This window comes from Phoxinus phoxinus, assembly GCF_949152265.1.
Source record: "Phoxinus phoxinus genome assembly, chromosome: 16".
NCBI lineage: Eukaryota > Metazoa > Chordata > Actinopteri > Cypriniformes > Leuciscidae > Phoxinus > Phoxinus phoxinus.
The window spans coordinates 20306638-20324691 of NC_136891.1; the positions used below are offsets into that span (position 1 = coordinate 20306638).

At 37.1% G+C, this 18054-nt stretch overlaps 4 protein-coding genes across 6 annotated transcripts in view; 1 reads left to right on the top strand and 3 right to left on the bottom strand.

Moving 5' to 3' along the window:
- fsaf1 (40S small subunit processome assembly factor 1) lies at positions 1 to 8790 on the bottom strand. The gene is made up of 7 exons (XM_079639111.1): positions 8068 to 8790; positions 7253 to 7500; positions 5055 to 5117; positions 4066 to 4161; positions 1487 to 1573; positions 1332 to 1369; positions 1 to 1166 (listed from the first exon to the last, which is right to left on the bottom strand). Exons 1-7 carry the CDS (start codon positions 8153 to 8155, stop codon positions 1028 to 1030), a joined length of 759 nt encoding a protein of 252 aa, XP_079495237.1. The 5' UTR covers positions 8156 to 8790; the 3' UTR covers positions 1 to 1027.
- Positions 1 to 18054, bottom strand: part of selenol (selenoprotein L) — a 193465-nt gene that overhangs the window by 124873 nt on the left and 50538 nt on the right. The gene's annotated exons all lie outside the window — the stretch shown is intronic.
- Positions 8323 to 18054, top strand: part of gnpat (glyceronephosphate O-acyltransferase) — a 24864-nt gene continuing 15132 nt past the window's right edge. The window contains exons 1-6 of one of the 3 annotated variants that reach the window (XM_079639093.1): positions 8323 to 8456; positions 9149 to 9220; positions 9985 to 10176; positions 11236 to 11412; positions 12277 to 12406; positions 16553 to 16680. In XM_079639093.1, the coding sequence (XP_079495219.1) occupies positions 9191 to 9220; positions 9985 to 10176; positions 11236 to 11412; positions 12277 to 12406; positions 16553 to 16680 (657 nt within the window). In that variant the 5' untranslated portion in view covers positions 8323 to 8456; positions 9149 to 9190. Of the gene's footprint in view, positions 8457 to 8525; positions 8595 to 9148; positions 9221 to 9984; positions 10177 to 11235; positions 11413 to 12276; positions 12407 to 16552; positions 16681 to 18054 lie in introns of those variants that run through there. The other 2 variants (XM_079639095.1, XM_079639094.1) reach the window with 2 other exon arrangements.
- Positions 13636 to 15770, bottom strand: LOC307012436 (zona pellucida sperm-binding protein 3-like). Its single transcript, XM_079639098.1, has 8 exons — positions 15162 to 15770; positions 14962 to 15080; positions 14783 to 14886; positions 14539 to 14716; positions 14333 to 14450; positions 14177 to 14259; positions 14011 to 14102; positions 13636 to 13937 (listed from the first exon to the last, which is right to left on the bottom strand). Exons 1-8 carry the CDS (start codon positions 15711 to 15713, stop codon positions 13885 to 13887), a joined length of 1299 nt encoding a protein of 432 aa, XP_079495224.1. The 5' UTR covers positions 15714 to 15770; the 3' UTR covers positions 13636 to 13884.

Consider the following 18054-nt stretch of genomic DNA (forward strand, 5'->3'; position numbering starts at 1 on the left):
GTGGAAGAAAAACAGCATCTTTCCCTTTTAATAAACAAAACTGTGATGACAGATCCATGTGTCTTTATTCAGAGTCTCATCTGGGATTTCTTTTTCACACAACTTAAAATTGTCTTACAGCCGTCGGGTCATGTTTATGCCACACAGATGGATTAAACTCCAAAAATCAGTGTTTCAGCATTATTTATTATTATTAAAACTCTTTTACACTTTCCTATGATGCTAGGCTGTTCAGGGTGGCGAAGGTGTTTAACTCAAAGTTGCCAACCACCTACATTTTTGATAATTTTCACAAGTTTCATGGCCCCCTTTATATTTTGTTGTAGTAATATCTAAACATGCAACATATAAAAAGAAAGAACAGACCCTCTGTTTTTAAACAAAAACCTGTTTTATTCTAGCCTCATTCTTTTTTTTATCAACAATTTAAAAAGTTTAATTAAAAAAAGTAACATTTTGAGCAAAACACGTTTTTGACGAGGACTACATCTGGATCGGATTCAGAACGAGGATCAAAACAAAGATAAGAGTCAATCAACACCCCCAAAGCTTCAGTCCTATAGCTCGACATTTAGGGGTCTATGTCCTAAGTCCTATTGGTCGACATTTCATTCAGTAATGTTAGAGTTTTGATTTAAATGCTGTTTAATGTTGATACGTTATTGTACATATGCTGCTTCGTCGCCTGTGTTATGATCAGGAGGATCGGTACTCTTTCAGATGTTGTGGGTTGGGTGGTTTGGGTCTATAGATAAGGCTCACATACCAAAAATATGTCTAATCATGAAGAAAAGTATAAGTACACCTCTAAAAGCTGCATAAGTAGTGCCATTTATGTCCTTAGCACAAACAGTGAAAGATGAGTTACACAAAAGTGAAGAAACCAGAAAATAAACAACAAGGACATGTAAATGTGTGCGTATAATGACTGAGGTAAAGTACGATTTTTATTCTAGTTCAGACAAAGTGTGATATTCCATACAAATATAAATGCTCTTGCATTTGAATGTGCTTGGGTTTTCTGTTGCTAATCATCTTCTGTTACTTTTTTTACTTTAACTTTATATTTCTGGATGTCTTTGGAGCTCAAGACCAGCATTCCATTTCTGAAGCGTCCGACTTGTCCACCAAGCTCTCCGCTAGAGGAGGATTTACTTCTCTCAGTCCTGGGAAGTGAAAAAAATAAATAAATGAGCAACACTAATCTTGACACAGTTATCAGTGCTCAGCTAAAGTTTGTGGGGATAATCCAGTCATTTAAATACAAATTGTCTCAATTTTGAGTTTTACAAGATGGCGAAAAAGTTCCCCACGTGGATTTCAACACAAACCTTGGTTGTCCTTCTTTCCTTCTTTTGTTCTGCGATTCCTGTCAAAAGACCCACAGAAGGAAAGTTAGCAGAGCGATTGTACACGCTGCAGAAGAAGTCAAGTGTTTTAAAAAGTAATCACATAACAACCATTTAAATTGAAATGTTGAACTTACGGATTTTGCTTCCTCTTTCTCTTTCATCTTCCGTTCTTTTATGTTTTCTTGATACACTTTGTAGTTAACATACTGCCTTTTAGGGGGCTATAGGAGAAAAACAAACAAACAAACAGTTTACCCAAAAATGAAAATTAATTTACTTGTTCCAAACCTGTATGAGTTTCTTTCTTCTGCTGAACACAAAAGAAGATATTTTGAAGAATGTTTGTTCAAACAGTAGATGGACCCCATTGACTTCTATAGTATGGGGGTGTCAATACTATGGAAGTCAATGGGGTCCATCAACTCTTTTTGGGGGGCCCGCCGGCCCAAAGTTGCAAGGGTGGTTTTTCCGCTCACAGTCCCGAAAAAAGTATTATAATCATTCCAATGACTCTGAAGCTGTTCAGTTAAGGTAAAAAACCTGCATAATTCACCTTTAAAGCAACACTGTGTAGGATTTACTCCCATCTAGCGGTGAAATTGTATATGACTACCAACTGAATAATACTTTCTAGCTCCTCCCATTCCGAGGGAGTTTTAAATCCTATGGTGGCTGTATTATTTCAAATCTCCCGGCAGTCGCGAGTAATCTCCCCCTCGCATTCGTCACGGTGCCACTGAGTGTAAAAACGCGAAAGGCGAAGCTTGAATTTCCACAGGTATGTCCCTCTTTGGCTAATGTATTTTCAAGATGGAGGCGCAACATGCAGGGAACTACACTGCGACCAAAATGGTCGCATATGCGACCTTTTGAAATGCCATTGCGACCCTAATTTTTAATGGGTCGCAAATGTATCACTGATTATTTTTGTACCTACCTTATGTTTTAGGCAATATGCTATGATTTACCATGAGCATTTATTAAAACAGAAATGTGTATTTTAAGAATACGTTTTATAACGTGCTCTGAGCATTCAACACAAAGTTGGCTTCAGCCCCGCGACTTATAAAGTAATCGGGTTGATGTGCGCGTTTATATGTCACAAGTTTCACGCTGTTCGCGCATAACTATTCTCCTCTATTGGCTCTTTATTTGTTTTAAACAGCAGACGTAATATTAATCCGTCTCTGGTCATGATTTGGAAACAATGAGCATTGAACCATTTTGCCGTGCTGCTTATATTTATCACGCAGTAAAAATGCCCCTCCCCGCGGCCAAAACCAGTCGTCTGTGGATGAGAATCCAAAACAAGGACTGGTGAGACGTGGTCCTGCTTCACTTCACAGACGCTGAGTGAAATTTTGATTTGATTTGATTTACTTTATTAATCCCCAGGGGGAAATTTATATGTCACAGCAGTACAAAATGAGAATTTTAGAATGACGGGACACTCATTTATATGACACTTTCAACAGGAAGAACAGCTTGTTCCGTGCGTCATACGTCATTGTACATGCGCAGTCCTTTCAGTTTCGGTTTTCAATCTGATCAAGTGTTTAAATGTTCTCTCGATTGCATTACAAAAGGAATAAACCACCCCTCTCAATCCGATCGAAATTTCATTCGGATCGAGCTCAATCCAATCGATTAAGGTGTTTACATGAAGATTTTTTTAGTCCGATTGAGCCGTCAATCCGATTATAAGTGTCCATGTAAGCGCAGCTTCATGTAAATTGAAGCTTCACAATGACAGTATGAAGCACCCGAAGTGTAGAGACGGGTACATAGCCTATCCCGTGAGGCAGCAGCACTCCCCACTGCATTTCGGCGTCAAGCAAACCGAGCAAGTGAGGAATCTGAATTGATAATTAAGTTCAATGTAGCTTATAATATAACCTTATTTGTGGCTTATTATATTTCACTTAATTGTGAAGTGGACATGCATTGTTTTTTTTTGTATCTTTAATACCGAATAGTCAATAGCTGTTGAAAATATATTATTATTATATTATTTTATGGATTATATTTATTTTATTTTTCCTTAAGAGTTCAGGAGTCTGCCCATCTGTGCCAACCATAGCATGTTGAAATCCAAAAGAAATTCATTTAGCACATTATTGTGTACTGTATTTTCTATTGCATTAAATCTATCCCAACCACTGTTAAAGAAAACAAGAAGGCATGTGGTTTAAAAGATGGCAAGTAAAATAAAAAGCACATCTGTATGCAATACAGTTTCATTATTGTTCATTATTATCCAGAGCGGCTTACTATAAATAATTTGTGCGACCAAATCATGTTTTGCGCCAGTAACTGAAAAAGTTAGTAGCGCAAGTGCCACCAGTGGAAAAGGTTAGTGTAGTTCCCTGACATGGCTGCCGCCATTCGAGCGACTCGCTCGTGTGTATTCTGAATGGCAGATTCTCCGCTTATGAGAATATTTGATTAGTTGGTGGAAGTAATTACACATTAATGAGCACATATAATTTTTGAAAGAACAGTGTTTTTTGCTAAGAATAAACTTAAATTACACAGTGTAGCTTTAAGAAAAAAAAAATCAGAATTGGGTCTCTTGTAATGTAAAAGCGGCCTAAGGTTCTGTGTGAGATTCGTTGGCATGCTATAGCACCCCTTGTGGCAATGCTGACACAAAGCAGATAGAAGGGCTTTAAGTGTGTTTCAGGCCTGATTATTGGATGTGTGTTGAACTTACTCTGGCTCCCAGCATGATGGCTCTGTCCTGCTCAAAGAGCCTCTGCTGCTGCCTCTCGTACCCTGACAGTCCAAACCTGTGAACCTCAAGCCGGGTCTGTGGACGACACGCGTGACACGAGTTTATGGGACATTGAAGAAATAACTGGCTCATCATACTGCAAATGAGAAGTTACTGATTTGGAACCATATACAGAAGAAGACTGAGAACAAATCATTTTAAAATGGTTTTCAACTATTTGTTGATACTTTTCGGTATCGAATGAATTCTAACTATATATATATTCTACATTTCACTCATTTTTCACACAATTTTGAAAATTGTGTTGCGTGATACATAGGGCCTAATGAAAAGACATTTAGTAAAGTTTGAATTGAAGTGCAAAATATTGTAAATATAATGTGTAAATATAGCTCTGTAAATACTATGATGTGTCTCTCATCGGGTAACCAAATGTTCTACACACTTTCAGACTTCTTGCCCACTGGAACACTTGTGCCAAATACAGGAAATACGTCATGCAAGTAGACAAGTGGTCAAGAGAAAAGACCACAAATGTAGTTATTGGGACAGACCCAAAGACTTCAGTGAAATGCCAAAGGGACTGAATTGTCTGTGCAGGATTCAAGGAAATTTCATGATAAATTAAGTTGCCTATTTTTTAGTACCATGATGCATTGAAGTCGTGATGAAACGGACATAGCTACAGATATTTTCTTCCCTATTGTGACAACCAAGTGAAATAAAAAGACGTTATTAATATCAAGAAATGGTGGAGACTTGGTTCATTCCATCCAGTCAATAGAAAGAAAGGGGCGGGGTTTAAGCGGACTAAATGATTGGAGGAGTCCGGTATCCTCACCAAGTCTGTAGTTTTACTAGCAGATCAAGTTATGACATTGAGGTAAAAAAAAAAAAAAAAAAAGTATGCATGGATGAGTTGTTCACATTAAGATCAATAACATTTAATAAAAAAGCAATAATCTCACCTTTTCTATCGTTAGTTTCTCATCTGGGACTTTTTTCTTCTTTTCTTTGACATCAGGAAGAGCCTGAGGATAAACATGGATGAAAACAGATAAGAAGTGAATGCAGTTGCAGTCAGCTGTAACTTTTTGTAGAGTTCATTCACTCTTTCATGCACATATTCTTAAAACACAAAGACTTTGAATTCCCCATGGGCACTAGACATGGATTTACTCAGGAGATCAAGGTTCGACAGCAGTTAGCTCCTGCTGGAAGATGTCGTAACTTATGGAAAGCTTGTTTCCGCCAAAAAAAAAAAAAAAAAAATGAGACTTGTGACTCATAATAACTTATATAAACTCGTGATTGCAAGTCTACATCTCGCAATTCTGTTTTATTTGTTTCTGCCACGGAAAGATACAAAAGTAATTATGATCTCGCAATTCTAAGTTTATATCTCACAACTCTGAGGGGAAACGAAAATAAAAAGTTACCTTTTCTTTATTACCTTTATTTAGTATCATAAATTATTAGTGTAGATCTTTCACCAGGGACACATTTTTCACTAGGGCTCTTAACAATGTGACATGTGGTGTATAGACAAAAGACAAAAAGTCAACGGGAATTTTAATGGCTTTTTTGCTTAAATGCCTAAAATAAGGTATTTGGTGAACACACAATATTCTCGTTTCACATTTTATTCTATGACAAAATACAGCAGTAATTCCCCCTTGTGATTTTTGAAAGCTTTTACTTGTCTTGTAAAAGGCGGTTGCTAACAAGTGGCTAAAGGCTAAATGTGACTACAGAGGTTGTTGGGGACATTAAACTTCATCACGCCGAACAGGTAAACTTGAAAAACCTTGTGCCGTTTTGAATTGCACTTTTGCAACTATTTTAAATCAAACTCTCAGGGAAAACATTTTGCAATAAAGTTGCCAGGCCTGAATGATGGTGATGATGTTGAAGTCATGTGACTGTGGCGTAGTTCGTTTATAGCCTACGTATTAGCTTTTTCCTTTTGGTGATTGTATTTAGGCTTAAAAATTCATAAGATCCTTTGTGAAGGTAATCTTGATTAATCGAATCATAAGCTGTTGTTGGTCACAGAGCTTATTTTCAGCAATAATCCAAAAGCAAATGGACAAATCCTATTGCCTTTTTGTCAGGGGTAGAAGAGTGATGCTAATGCTGTCCTCACATGCTATCGGAATTATCATAAATACAAGTTTCCTAGTTAAAAATAATCAGACATGAATGGCCTCTCAAGTCGTATTTACCACTGGGGAAGCTTAGGAATAATTTTGATCCCCAAGTTCCTGAGCTGGGCAGGCCATAAACAATTGCTGGCTGCTGTTCTGTGACTGGTAATGTTTATCAGTTTTTTCATTACAGCTACATAGCATTGTCATTAAAGTAGTGCATAATATTTACACATATGAATAATCATTTAAAGAATATTGTATGTTTTATACACAGTGAAAATAGCCTGAATTTTTGACCGAAATTCCAGAATCGTCGGCAAGATGACTATTGATAGCGTGGTGAATGTTTTTATGGTTGTCAATGAATGGGACGGACGCTAAATATAATTTTGGCTTTGATAAGATTTTCCCAATAAATAGGCAAGAATAAACCTGGTGTCCTCCATGATTCCTGTTCTTTCTGAAAAATAAAGCACTAAAATGCGACGAGCTCGTAATCATGACTTCAGAATTGTGAAGTAGGACATTTCTGGTATCTTGTGAAGGAAAGATGATAACTTCCAGGTTGGCCTAAAATAATACGTCATCACTGCAACACTATGGCTGCATCCGAAATCGCATTCTTCCCTGCTATATAGTAGGTGAAAAACAGTATGTGACAAAATAAGTATGTCCGAATTCACAGTTCTCATAAAAGAGTTGTTCAAAAGTCCCCGGTGATGGACACTTTACTATCCATGAGGCCACGGGAGAGGATTTATGATTGGCAGTGAAGCGACGCAACTGACACTGGTAGGTAACGTGATAATGACAACAAGGCGAATGTAGTCCGTCCAGATTAAATTCATACTGCACACACACTCATACTATATAGAACATACTTTTTTTTGTGGTTGTGAAGTAATTACTTATTCAAAATAAGTACCTACTCAAGACAAAGAGTATTTGATTTCAGATGCAGACAATATAGAATATAGAGTTATTCATGTATATAGACTTCTTCATGTTCCTCTTACCTTCTTCACTAGTTCAACAGCCTTTGATAATTGTTTCTTCCTCCGAGGATCAATAAATGTAACAACCTCCACATTAGATTGTTTAGCTCCAGATGGCAAGCTTTCACATACTGTTGAGTTTGTCATGGGCTGCTCTGAGTCCGTGTCGTGTTTGACAGTATCAGTGTTTTCCTCAGCATCTTTCTCATCTTTAGCAAAGTTCTTCTTCCTTTTCTGAGACTTCTTCAGTCGTCTGTGTTGTCCATCACCTAAACATGAAAAATGACATCAAATACAATAACCAGTATTTTACTTCATAGACTGTCATTGGCATACTTTGATTGTATGACTAATTGACTATATTATGCAGTGTACCGTATCCCACAATGCAATGCATGTCTAAACTAGATGTAATTAATAACAATTAACATTTTGTGCAAATAATTTACAGAAATAAAATATTTTTAATTGCCACTTGCTAAAGGCAATATACTGTTAGGATTTATACTGTTAGGATTACTATTGTTTGAACTGTTTATCGTTGGATACTAAGTATTGTTTCAGCACATTTTAGGGATATACTGTGTCCACACACACACACACACACACACACACACACACACACACACACACACACACACACACACACACACACACACACACACACACACACACACACACACACACACACACACACAGTAGTAAATGTAAACACACGACATAGGGTTAACTTTACATAGGGTATACAATTTTGGCGGTATTGATGGCGTTAATCATCATCAGCTGTAACTTAAATGTGTTGTTGTTAGCCTGTTATTAAAAAAAATCACTCTTACCGAAATCATACAATTTGTCCAGAACTTGGTCGAGGAAAAAAAGATCATCATCCACCTCTCCGCCGTGTTGACCACTTGCTACGCTCATTTTGATGCAAAATAAAACACGTTTTTAACAGAACGCCTTGCTTTCGTGTGTTTCACGTGTGTGCATCATACTCGCGAAATGTCCTTCTTTGCTTTCCGTCAATCCGTTCTACGTCCCGGAAGTAACACAATCTGAATTCTGACACCGCCCATTAGAAGGAGGAAAATCTCAAAACTGTCGAAATGAAACCCCCTGTTTTCCTCCAGGCGGCGCGTTGAGGTTCAGAGAGACAGACCTCCATTCAACCGCATTATAATCTCTCGGCGGTTTTGTCATAATGGAGACAGTTGTACGATACGAAGTATACTCTTTTAAATCTAAAGCTTCATGTAATACAATTTCGTGCAGATTGTTTTAAAGAGATTAAATGAAAACAGCAATCTAGTAATCACAAACGTCAGTGATTGGCCTATCCGGATAGCGCTGGGAAAAGTAAACGGTACCACGTGTTATCATTCCATTATATATACTGCGAAATGTTACAGGTGTTATAAGATATTGCATCCGTTTAGCAAATTTCAGCCATATTTATTTACCAAATCTCTCTTTCTCTAAAAAGCTCGCCCTCCAAAAACTGATCAGTTAACCGTAATCAAGCAAACTCAAGCTCACAAAATGATTGACAGGTAGAAGTCGTTCCTGATTGGCTGAATCCGTTAGTTTAGCCAATCAGTTTTCGATTCGTTTTTGTTTACATAGAGTTTTTTTTTAGGACAGCTCAGTAAAGTCTGTGGCGTAATAGGGAAATATCACGAATGGCATTAAACAACTAGCGTAGAGCAGCACACATAATAATAATAATAATAATAATAAATACAACTAGTATTTTGACCAATCCCAATCTGTCAGCCGTTCCGCCAAACCCCGCCCACCCGGTAACTGTTGTTTCATACGCGCTTGTCATTCCAGCTGTGTGTTCTTGTATTTCTATGACAGGAATGAGACATTTCTGTGACACGAGCGATCAACCTTGATACAAACTTTCTCACACAGAACTCACTTGATCTACTATACTCATGCTGTGATTGAGACTGAATGGAAATGGCGTCTAGAACACTGTATTCGGTAAGTGTTTTAGAGCATTTTTTCTTTGCATGCTTTCTGACAAAGTATGCTTGCAACACTTGCAGTGTGAATCTTATCATAAGGCTTCCTGTACTTTCCCTTAAAGGATACATTAAGTACGTCCAGTGCACATAAGTTATTGGTTTTTAAAATGATAGCCCTATTCTACAAGAAAATGTCCAACTTTATATTTAATATGGTGGAATTGTATTAAGTATAACATTAATAATTATATGTATGTTTAAGATAAAGCTATTTTAATCTATTAATTAGTTTTAAGTTTTTTTTAAACGTTGTTTACAAATTAATGGACATACCTATTAATTCTTTACTAATGAACTGCATTTTAGAAAGTCATTAAAGCAATGAAATAACACAAATGAATAAAAAGGAATTTTGTACAAATCCAAATTATTTCATGAATTATAATTTATTTTCATATATATTATAAACAGTTTCGGACAGATTACAGATATGCTCACTCTGGGCAATTTGAATTTAGTTATTTTTTAGTTTACAGTTTACAGCAAACATAATATTTATGTGTACAGCAAACATATATATATTAATTAATTAAAAGCATTTAAGCATAAGCAAATCAAAAGGTTTTGAAGAACATGAGAATACAAGAATATTGGTCCTTGTAATGTTATTTTTCATTTTTTTTTATGTAATTGTAATAAAAAAAAGCCCTTAAACTGTATAAAAATTATCTCCATCATCTTATCACTTAATAAGCAAACATGTTTTCTGTCTCCATACAGTCTAGGCAGCGGATGCTGAAGAAGCGGGATGATTTTGAAGACGTCCTGGAGGAATTGCGGCGTTCCAGTGATCTGAGATACGCACTGAGATGTTACACTCCCTCACTTTATAAAGGACTAGTGCCCTGCAAAGCCAGCATGCTGAAGACTATAGTCCTGCAGTCGGACCACCTGCAGTATGTCATTAAACAGGTACAGAGAACCACCATTCCCTCAATGCCATATTTTCATGCAATAACTTACTTATGCTTTTAAAAAGGACCTATTATGCACTTTTACAAAGTCTTGGTTTTGTTATTGGGGTCTAGTTGAATAGGTTTTCATGCTTGAATGTTCAAAACACACTATTTTTCATGTTGCTGCACCCAGTCTGTCTGTAATGCTCTGGGTTCGGTTTCCTAAAGCATCGTTAGCCAATTATGTTCGCGAATTCCGTCGTTACCAACATAGTTGAACTTTTTGGCGTTTCCTGAAACCATAGATTAATTTTATTTAACTGTCAAAAATTACAGATTTTTTTTTTTTTTTTAATTAAATGATTGCTCTATATACTCTAAAGATGACACTTGGCGGATTATTGCTGAAGTGAAAAAAGTAAAAAAAATTTTTTTTACATTTACATGTATTTTCATGAAAAATGCACAAAAATATATATATAAATTGAATGTATATTTTCCAAAACACATTTTACTTTAAATCTGTAAAGCCATAAATCTAAACAGGCTGCGTCCAAATTTGAGATTGATATCTAAAAAAACTTTTGCTTTCAGTAAGACTTTGATTGTGCTCAGTACCAAAAGTTTCCACTAGATTCAATTTGTCTTCCATTATTTTCAAAGCGCCCATTTTTGACCGCGAATGCAAGTGAAAGTAACTTTTTATGAGTGTTTTTGTGTTCACACAGCAAGTGCCAAAACCTTTACCAAGTTTCGTACCATTCTGAAGAATAAAAAACAAATATTTGGTCAATAATGACCAAATAGCATCAGAGGGTTAAATATACACATTTTAATCTATATATTTTGACGTATATTTGAGGAGTGCGCATGTGCCTAAATGCGAGTGGGAACCCTGGAGTATGACGTAGGAGGGAACTAGCGATGAATCAAACATCAAGTAAAGCAAAATGACGAGGAGTAAAAACAGTAAAGTAGTCATTAGGTGCCATGTTCATTACAGCAGCATGTGTATTGTTTGGAAAAAATACAGATCAAACCCTGGGTGTTTTAATGGCTACTGAATTGTGTGTAGGTTTCATCAGAATCAGGAGACAGTAGTGAGTGTGTGACGGAGGAAGCGTCTCTGATTCTGGACGAGATGGCACACCGACTTCAGCTCAGCACCGTACGTTTCTTCGCCTTCATGCTCAGCAAAGCCTTCAAGAGACTCTTCCGCAGCGTGTGTGTCAATGAGGAGGGCATCCAGAGAGTGAGTGACTCTTTACTGTCCCCAACACAAATGTGTGAATCATTCACATTCACAAACACTGTTAGCTGACTACCGTACTAGAGTCAGTAATGTTGCTGAACCATGTTCTAAACGAAATCATCAGCGTTAATGTTTGAAGGTTACAGGGATTTAGAGGGGCTTAAATTCCTTATGACATTCCTCTCATTAGTATGATGATCTCTTTTTTTGTCTTTTTAAATGTGCTTATCATATGAATAATATTATCTTTACAGGTCAGTTTAGCTGATAGCTTCCTTCAGTATCAGTTCAGAATTTTCTTTTCTTTAATGAAGTCTCTTATTTTTGCCAAGGCTGTATTTATTTTATTAAAATTACAGTAAAAAAAGGTAATATTGTAAAGGATTATTACACTTTGAAATACTCTTTTATATTTGAATATAATTACAAAAATATATGTATTCCTGTGAATGATCAAAGCTATATTTTCAGCATCATTACTCCAGTCTTCAGTGTCACATGATTCTACAGAAATCAGTCTAATATGCTGATTTGATGCTCTTATTATTATCACAGTTGAAAACAATTGTGCTGCTTGAGATATTTTTGGGGAAACCATGGTACTTTGTTCAGGATTATTTGAAGAATTGAAAGTTCAAAAGAACAGCATTTCTTTGAAATAGAAGATTTAAATCTTTTTAGAATAAACTATTCATATATATTTATACATACAATCAATATATTTTAATTTTTTTCTTTGTAATCACACAAATAAATGACATTGATCAAATAAATGCAGCCACCAAAAAAAATCATGATGTCCTGCCATTTGTTTTAATGAATATACCATGTAAATAGTCAATTTGTCATGTTTTCTCTCTCTAGCTCCAGCAGGCTGTACAGGAGCACCCGGTGGTTCTTCTGCCCAGCCACCGTAGTTACATGGACTTCCTGATGATGTCATACTTACTCTACATGTACGACCTCCCCCTGCCCGTGATTGCAGCTGGAATGGGTGGGTACGAACAGGATAGTCATCAAAATTGCAATCGTTTGTATCCATGTTGAACATAACAGTATCTTCAGAGTTGTCACACTGCTGAATTGTATCAGTCTGAAAACTATATTTAGTCTAGCTGTTATATGAATACGAGTAGACTCATGCTTTTCCAAAATTATTCAGACCCCTTTCTTACCACAAAATGATGGTCTTGTAACTTTTTATGCCAGCCGTCCCAAGTGCTGTGCACGGTTGGTTCTCTTCTTTCCCAAACATGCGTAAAAGGTAGGACACGCAGGCTTTTGACTTAACCCTCTGGGGACTAAGCCCTTTTTGGTCCGTTTTCTCTATTTTTACATTTGGGCTTATAAACCATATGTAATGGAGATGGAACACCATGTGTTTGGTATCTATGGATTCAGAAGACCCTAAGCTAACATAAGCATGCATGTAATGTGTTTATAAAGGAAGTATGAGTGAAAAATGTACAATAATCGAGAGAATTTCAAAAACGAAAATTAGATTTTTGTCATTTATTACTGAAAATCACACCTCACACAACAATAGTGAACAGTTTTTGAACCAAAAAAATATTTGTTAAACCCTTTGCTTGACAGCCATTTGTAATTGTTCAATCAAATGTGTTAAGAACAATGAAATAAGGAACTTTTTTTACAAACAGTCCCAGGCGTGAAAAAGCGGTCTGCTTCGAACTAAATGAGACCTGCTTGCTCTGAAGAACAGACACACTCACAACCTGGCAGATTTACTTTCCAGTAATTGTTCCAGAGCTTGTTCTGCCGTAAATCTTACTGCTTGCCATCATAAAAGTGCTAAAACAATACAATAATAATGCTTTAAGTTATTCTGTCTCTCTCTTATATAGATCTCTGTGCGCTCTGTAATACTCCGCTCTGTTTGCTATCTGTCTCATTCTCCGTCCACATGACGCTGTTTGTTTGTACATGTTGAAGGCTACAGAGTCCTCTGATTGGCTAGAATACGTCATGGTAACCTTCCTCTGGGTAAAAAAAAAAAATCCTCCCAGCAGCAATTTTTCCATTGGTGGAATTTGCCTAACAACATCGATTTCATTGGCCTTTTTATGCAGTGGTATTGCGCAACAGCGAAGTGTCTGTATAATACAAACGGGATATCACTGTTTTCAGCGGAATCTGAGGAAGACGGCAAAAAAGACCGCACCTCTCTATCATTAATAGTTTTGAAGATAATTGCACATTTGTAAAAGTATGCCATTTTGGGCGGTACCGCCCAATTCGTCCCCAAAGGGTTAAGTATGCTTACAACTGCAAGCGTGCACACCAGTTCCTTGCCAGTGAAAATGTTTGCATTCCTGCACTTGGCACAGGAAAAAATTAACTAGTAAAGCAATTTTCTGGTGGACCAAAATGCTTTTACAATACAAAAAGACAAGTAAGGTCACTATTAATATATAAAGACTTTTATTGGCACTTCTCGCCATTCACAATGCATCAGTAAGCGATCACAATGGGGCCGATGGTTGTTTTCCCTTCTGATACCAGGCCTGAAAAAGACGAAGACTAGATGAGAAATTGAAAGTCCTTCCACAAGAGCAATACCAAGACTTCATACATTACCTGAATCAGGTAGTGCTCGTCCTTTTCTGCTGGAACCACATGTGGAGTCACAGCACATGCACACCTGGTCATTGTCATCTACAGAAGTCCATCTATAGACAGGAAAGAAAACTGGTTAACCATGTTTAACAACTCACAGGTCTTAAAAAAAAAAAAAAAGCAGTACCCATTATTGAAGGAGCAAGCCTTGTTCTCTGGACTTGTCTGGGTTGAGGCCATGACAGCCTTTAGAGCACAGGTGATGTACACCTAAAGAGGAGGACACAGTTAAACATGACCAATAAGAGAACTCACCCACAGAACTACAACCCAAAATGCATACCATGCCACTATCAGCTTGCAGGAACCTGAAAGCCTCCAACTGAAACTGCAACTTGTCATTCTGAACCCTGCGCATGAAACTGGAAGTGGAGCCTGTGAGCTTTCCATCAACCAGGCACCTGAAGAGAGGGCAGTGGGGGTGGGGTTGGTGTTAACACTTTAGGGACTATTTGCAAATCGGCGTTTAAGGAGAGATTCCCTACTAACCCATAGTTCTCAATAAAGGAATATCTTGGAGAAGAGTTCACATCAGGGACTGCAGTAGCCACACAGTCTCCCACAAAGATACGGAGAGGGATGTGGTTGTACTGCTTCACAGAAGCTTCAAGGTTCAGGAACTGCCCTAGGAAGTACTGATTGGATGGCCTCTCAAACATCCAGTCATCTGAAATTAAACTCACGTTGGCAACATTCCCTAACCACTTTCTGAAATTCTAACATTACATATTACCAGTCATGAGCTTCAAGGAAAACACCAGAACTTCCTCTCCAACTTTTGTATCAGCAAAAGGAACCCAGCTGGGCATCAGCACATTGCTGCTTACATTTTGCAACCTAGTGGAAGAAGTAAAACAAGATTAAGTAGTATGTAACCTTTGGCCAAATTGCTTTGACAAGTTTTTTTTTTACCTTGAATAATGACACTCAACTCCAACAGCTGCTGCATCAGCCCTTACAATGGGAGTTCCTACTAAAGCCTCAGGAGTGTAGAGGAGGGTGAAGGTGTAAACAAGCTCATCTTCAGTCATCTGAAAGCAGCACAAGTAGCAGGTTACTGGACAAACCTGACTTTTACGGTTTCTAGGGTTGACCCATTAGCAGCCACTTACCGTCAGAGAGCTGCCACATGTCTGGAGCTCATATTCAAAGATAAGGACTTGAGCTTCTGGATCCTCCCCTACAGCTGCACAGCCTCCTAAAGTGAGGAATGAAGGATTCACCAGCTGACCAGTCCCAAATAAATCCTCCTTAACCTCCACATGAACAAAGTTCTCCCCACATTGTGCTGCAATACTCTCAGTAGCTATAGGTACACGCAGCTCAAAAGGTACATCTGGCTGTTGGGGTTCTTCTGGCATTACTGGAAAACGCCACGTCAAAGGCACAACAGGACCCTGCATTAGTTGTTTGGACTGAGTATTCCCAGGCTCTTGAAGAAGATTCCATGGATCAGCTTCAACAGAGTTCATTGCAGGCCTTTGAAGCTTAAAAGATGCTGATACCTGTGGGCCTTGGAGAGCTTGCTGAGACACTAAATCTGGTGGCTGCTGCTGAAATCTTACTGGATCCTGGCCTTGTTGAAATCCTGACCACTGTGCAAAACACAAGTCAATTGCTGTAAGCAGCAACAATCCAGAAAGACTGAAAACCATCACTCCCATTGCTGAAAAACTCTGAAACCTCCAGAATACCTGTTGGTCTTCTGCTGTGCCTTTTTCTAGAGCAGGCAATCAAAGAGACTCCACCCCTTTTGACAAGCTTAATGATTTTCCAGACTTGTTTCATTAAAATCAGTGTACATTCCAAAAGAGTACAACCTAGATCCAGGTGGCTCACTTGTTTTGTAAATTGTCCATTGGACGTCAAGCAGTGATCCAACACTGTACACAAATGTTTTCCCCCGGTTTCACTGACAAGGCTTAAGGAGGGCATACAATGTGAGATTTCAGCAAGGTTACTAACTCACACTGTACAAATAGATCGCTTAAAAACCTGAAGCCATGTAAGGTTGTGCTTGAATGCTGAAAAAAAGAAAACAACTTTATTCTTGTTGTATTGTCAGACAAAAATGATATAATTTGGATGTAATGAAAGTGGAGACATATATTTTCTTGCATATTGTAAAGTAAATCTGAATGGAAATTTAATTTAATTATTATTATTTTTTTATTATCCAAAAAATGTAGGCCGGAATCTTGCGTCAATCCATCAGTTGGCAGATCTGAATGCGAGCTTTCAGTTCATTGTCAAGTCAAGACACCTTTATTTAAATAGGGCTTTTTACAATACAGATTTAACATAAGTTTAACATATATTTTCTTTAAATATATTACTTATAATGAAAAAAAAAACTGAAATATGCTGTTTGCATTCTTCTATAAAAAGTTATTTAATATTTTCATCTAACATGGTTTTTACAGTAAAATGATTAAAAGTTGATTTCATATTACAATATTTTCATTACATGTAGTGTTTACTAATGTCATGATGTTTCCTGCAGATTTTATGAGCATGAAGTTTATTGGTGAGATGCTGCGTATGTCGGGAGCGTTTTTCATCCGTCGGTCGTTTGGAGGAGATAAACTTTACTGGGCTGTGTTTTCTGAGTATGTGAAGACCATGCTGAGGGTAAGACCCTTCATCCAAACAACTGAACAAATGAGCAAATCAGGGAATTAGACTGTCCTTAATATATATAGGATGAAATATAGGCTTCATATTGTAGTGGATGTAAGGCTTTTAACTGCTTAAAGGCCTGCTTGATTATAGCAAAATAAAATCAGGATTATTTTGGTCAATATTGTAATGGGCCATATGTCCAAAACCTTATATGAGTAATTTATTTAATGATAGCAATATATATCAAGTGTAAATGCTGGAAATGTAGATTATAGATAGCTGTAATTTTACAATTCTCGATTCCAATTGCGATACCACAGCTGATTGTAAGTAAAGTAAGTAAAAAAAGTCCTCAAAAAATGATTGAAAATAATTAAACAGTCAGTATTACAATAAAATCAATAAAGCAAATTACAAATACAATAGAGATTTTTTTTTTATTATGCAAGACTATGTGTATTCAGTTAACAGCCTAGTATAGATATTGAATAATAAAATGTAAAATAAAACACAGCATAGTCTTCACTACTTAAACTTGCTTTAGTTCTTATTAGGGATGCTCATTTCGGTTAATTTTCCGATTATTAACCGTTAACTGATAAGATTATAATATTGAATTGGCATTAAATAAAAATAAAATTAACGAGGGTCTGTGACCCATAAAAAAAATAAAAAAAAAATGATCACGTGTTTATTTTAACGTGCAAACAGCAGCATGCAGAACAGATCAACAACAGAACCTGGATCCACATCCAATGATCACGCACCTGCAGCATTTCTGACAGTGACAACAGAGAAAAACAGAATGAAATAATATATAAATAAAAACTAAAATAGGCCTACACTAAATATATTTTTTAAACTTAAATAATTAACAAATTAAGATGACAAGAAGAAAACACTGAATCAGGTTGAAGCTTTTTAAAAACAGGGTTTTTTCCCATCAGACTACGTTTTTTCATCAAATAAAAATAGCAGGCCTACCTCAATCCACAGCTTGTCTAGTTCTTATTTAAAAAAATAAGTTACTACATGTCTACATGATGTGGGGTTAGTCTGGGTCTCCGGTGGCACAGATGTCCCGGGAATACAGAGATAACGTATCGCTAGAGTGGCCAACTTCGGAAAGCACCTTTCATTTGCTTGTTGTGGATGTTTGCTTCGCAATTGATAGCCTATTGCGTTGTACTTGCACTACTGCTTTATTTTAATAACCGCGTAGCATATTTTGCAAATAACTTCGTCGCCCTTTCTGTCAAGTGGTCCCACACAGTAGGCTACTTCTTTTTGCTTACTTCATTTAGCTTGCTCAGCGAAATATGTCTTTAGGCGCGTGCGGTTGCGCGTGCCGACGCACCCCGTGAGGCGTGAGTTAACAAATAT